Raw genomic sequence first — 4,420 nt, forward strand, 5'->3', positions numbered from 1 at the left:
GGTACGTGTGTCACCACTGAATTGAATAGCATGTTAGCATGTCACTGTGGGCGAACTAACATGCCAAGAGGGCGGAATGAGCGCAGGAACTAACACACTTGTGACTAGTCCCTGTGCTCATTAGCATATTATAAAGATCTTTAGAAATACTTTTTCTATAGATCTCTTTATCTATGCTACTAGATACATGGACGGATAGGCAGGGATTAGCAATATGCACCCAGAACTGCTCGTGGCTATGTTTGCATATTGCACTTCACAGGTTCACTTTAAGAAATCTACAATAAAATTAAAAAAATAAACCCTTCCAAGTTTATAATTATAACTTCATGCCCAGATTAAAATATCAGCTGTTACTTCCAGTTTCAGTGCTGTGATTTTCTGCAGCAGAGCTGGACCTGGGGGGCGAGTAACGGCTGATTTTATTAATTATAACCCCTTGAGCTGCATTTCGATGTGATGTAGATGTTCAATTATTTTAATTACACAATGAATGCTGTAAAAACAAACCCCAAAAGCTAGTGGAGGAATTGCATTTATTTTTTCCTTTTCATCACATTTGGATATTCTTTTCCCCCATTTTCCAGTACACTGTATGGTATTTAGAACTCCAATCTGGCCACCAGAAGACAAGCCACATATGGCTAAGGTGACAAAAGATATATATGTAATGACCAAGAGGGGGTTTAAAAAAAAAACCAAAAAAAAACACCAAAAACCTAAACAAATTATAAATTGGCCACAGTGGGAAGGAGTTGATAGGGAATCCGTCACTACTTTGACCTTTCTAACCTATTAATATGGGCATACAGGTAAAGGTGGTGTCACACACAGCGACGGCAACAATGACGTCGCTGCTATGTCACCATTTTCTGTGACTTAGTAGAGACGTCCTGTCGCTGTTGCTGTGTGTGACATCCAGCAACGACCCGGCCCCTGCTGTGAGGTCCTGCTTCATTTTTTGCTCGTTGCTCTCCCGCTGTGAAGCACACATCGCTGTGTGTGACAGCGAGGGAGCGACGAACTGAAGCGAGCAGGAGCCAGCGTCTGGCAACCTGCGGTAAGCTGTAACCAAGGTAAACATCAGGTAACCAAGAAGCCCTTTCCTTTGTTACCCGATATTTACATTAGTTACTAGCACCGCGGCTCTCACGCTGCCAGTGCCAGCTCCCTGCTCCCCTAGTCACAGTACACATCGGGTTAATTACCCGATGTGTACTCCAGCTACATGAGCAGGGAGCCGCCACTGGCAGCGTGAGAGCACACCGCTGGCTCCCTGCACACGTAGATGGAGCTGGAGTACACATCGGGTAATTAACCCGATGTGTACCCTGGCTAGGAGAGCAGGGAGCCAGTGCTAAGCGTGTGCGCTGGTAACCAAGGTAAATATCGGGTAATGGTTACCCGATATTTACCTTAGTTACCAAGTGCAGCATGGCTTCCACAGCGACGCGTGTCCTTATGATCGTTGCTGCGTCTGCTGTGTTTGACAGCTAAGCAGCAATCATAACAGCGACTTACTAGGTCGCTGTTGCGTCACAGAAAATGGTTACGTAACAGCGACGTCGTTGTCGCTGTTGCTGTGTGTGAACCCAGCATAATATGATGCTGACAATAGTGTATCCTATCTGCCTAATAGATGCCTTGTTGAAATATCATCACTTTAGGTTAATGAGTTCTTCCAGGCTATGGGGCGTATGCTGCCTAGAAGATAGCCCTGCATCCACACTTCATTAGCATCATTTTTGCCACCTACTGATGTGTAGTTCCGGCTCTGAAATCCTGCACCTGTGCAGTAAATGTCCCGATGTTACACTGTTTTGTACCATGCTATGAAGGAAGTAGGGAGAGCAACTATCCACAAGGCGGTGGGGATCACTGGACTAGAAGTAGCAATGACTCCCCATTGCCTGCGAATAACAGTTAATGAAGACAATGCCCTTCGGACAGCAAAACAATACAGGCTAATGTCAAGAAATTTACTGAGCAGGTCTTACACACAACAGGCAGACTGCCAATAATATACGTCAAAAATGATGCTAAAGGAGCAAGGAGGCAGGGTTATCTTCCGGGCAGCATACGCCCCACAGCCTGGAAGACCTCATTAGCATAAAGCGATAAGATATTTCAGCAACACGACATCTGCTATGAGGCATACAGGTCTGACGTTTTCAGCATCCCATTACCTGTATGCCCATATTAAACAGTTTAAAAAGGTCAAAGTGGTGACAGATTACCTTTAAAGTTGAAAACTAAAAAAACAGACGTTCAGGTCAGAAACCCCATATCACAATCACACGTGTGCAGACAGCCTGGATTAGTCAGCCTAAACCATACAGTTCTGTAGGACGCTCCAACCTTATGGGACTCACATTTCCATCCACCCGGACCTGTATCTGTTAGAGACTGAGGCACAGAATGACTTCAGGTGCTTTATTGCCCGGATGCCGCAGTTACGCCGCGGGGGCACATATTACCATATACATGATTATCAGCTCCCAAATTCCAAAAATAAATTTGTAAATACAAAACGTTGATAAATGAGTTCAGCGCTGAGGGTGGCGCATCCCCAGCTCCGTCCTGCAGCCGGGGGAACACAGGGGTCATTTCATTACCAGTGTCGGATCACAAGTCTCTCCTACTTTCTTTTCCCCTTCCCTCTCCTGGCGGGGGCCTTGCCTTTGCCCTTTTTGGGGCCCCCTCTGTCTCTGCCCCCTTTGCCCTTCTTGGAGGACTTCTTCCTCTTCTTGGCAGAGGCCTCGGCATCCTCCTGCCTCATCTGCTTGTTGACGGCTTTGGTGACATCCATCTTGGGTTTCTTACTGTCCATGATCTTCAGGATCTCCAGCTGCTTGCTCCTCTCTGCCCCGAAGTCTCCCACCAGGGGCTGGAACTTCCTTTTCTTGCCTGTGTTCCTTGGCTCCTTCTCATGGGGTAACTTGTCCTGGAACCTGCCCAGTGAGGCGGTGGAGCGCTTGGCCACATGCAAGGCTTTGCCCAGCTGGTCCTTGGAGGGTTGGCTGGTGGGGGTGAGCCCTACCCCGGGTACTTTACCCTTGTGTGCCCGGGCCACATTTCTAAGACGGTTCAGTTCGTTTTTGGCCACTCGCTCCTTCTTGGCATTCATTCTCTTGGCGAACTGGTCCTCATTGGGGTCTGCGTTGCCGGGCACCTCCACCAGCCAGTCCTTGGTGCCATCCTTGGCCCTCTTGTAGCCCCAGCGCCGCCGCCACTCCTTGTGCTCCTCGTCCCACACCAGGTTGGTCTTCTTCTTCTTCTGGATGCCCTTCAGTTTAGCGAACTCCTCCCAGCGGGTGGGAGCCCGGGGCTTGGGCGCAGGCTTCTCCCGGGGCAGGCGGGTGCTGGGCTCCGGCAATGTGGCGACCACGCTCTCCTGCACCCGCTGGGTCGGCAGCGTCCACAGCTGGTTGATGAGGAGCTGCGTGTTATCCCGGGCGAGGGCGCGCAGGAAGTCGGCTCTGCTCTGCTGCCGCCAGGCTTTACCGTCCGGAGCATTGGGGTCCACGGCCAGCAGGTTCCCCAGATCAAACTGCAGCTCCAGCTCCTTGGTCACGGTGATGAGCCTCAGCTTGTCCGCCTCATCCTTCTGCGCTTGGGCCAGCACCTCCTCTATGGTGGCAGCCGCCATGTCTCCAGCACAGGCAATAGCGAGCGGAAACACGTGCGGCCAGCATGGAAGAGCACGTGACGTACCTCAGGTCAAAGGTTTCCTTCCGGTGACGCTCGCGGATAAAGTGATGAGGAAAAGGTAACACGGCTCTGCCAATACTACTCATAGCCACTAGGGGCCGCACCGCACAATGTGTCCGAGGCTCCGACTGCAACAGGGGGGCTGGTACTTGTAGTTCCACCAAACTCAGTCACTGGAAAGGCTTGTATTGTAGGAGAAAAAAGTCAAAGGTCGTCCCTGCCCTTTACATGCAACAGAGACACAACATTTATCGTGTGTGTGTGTATGTATATATAATATATATATATATATATATATATATATATATATATATATATATATATATATACATACATATATACACATATATACACATATATACATACATATACACATATATACATACATATATATATATATATACATATATACATACATATATGCACATATATACATACATATATACATACAACATATATACATATATACATACATATACATATATACATATACATACATATATATACATACATACATATACATACATATATATACACATATATATATATATATATATATATATATATATATATATACATACTGTATATATAATACTGGCAAACGGGTATTTGGCTTACAGGTGAAATTTATGTAAAACAGTTCACTCTACACAGTGGTATTTTCTCATGACAGTAAGGCATTTATGTAGTAACATGCAATAGGGATTTC

At 46.9% G+C, this 4,420-nt stretch overlaps 1 protein-coding gene across 1 annotated transcript; it reads right to left on the bottom strand.

The window, feature by feature from the left end:
* Window positions 1-213: 213 nt before the first annotated feature.
* Window positions 214-3,680, bottom strand: RRS1 (regulator of ribosome synthesis 1). The gene has a single exon (XM_075316327.1). The coding sequence runs from the start codon at window positions 3,647-3,649 to the stop codon at window positions 2,639-2,641; it is 1,011 nt and encodes a 336-aa protein (XP_075172442.1). The 5' UTR covers window positions 3,650-3,680; the 3' UTR covers window positions 214-2,638.
* Between the last annotated feature and the right edge of the window lie 740 nt (window positions 3,681-4,420).

This window comes from Anomaloglossus baeobatrachus, chromosome 6, assembly GCF_048569485.1.
Source record: "Anomaloglossus baeobatrachus isolate aAnoBae1 chromosome 6, aAnoBae1.hap1, whole genome shotgun sequence".
Lineage (NCBI taxonomy): Eukaryota > Metazoa > Chordata > Amphibia > Anura > Aromobatidae > Anomaloglossus > Anomaloglossus baeobatrachus.

Excerpts from the sequence above, each read along its gene's own strand:
- RRS1 (XM_075316327.1), bottom strand. The coding sequence starts at position 3,649 with ATGGCGGCTGCCACCATAGAGGAGGTGCTGGCCCAAGCGCAGAAGGAT.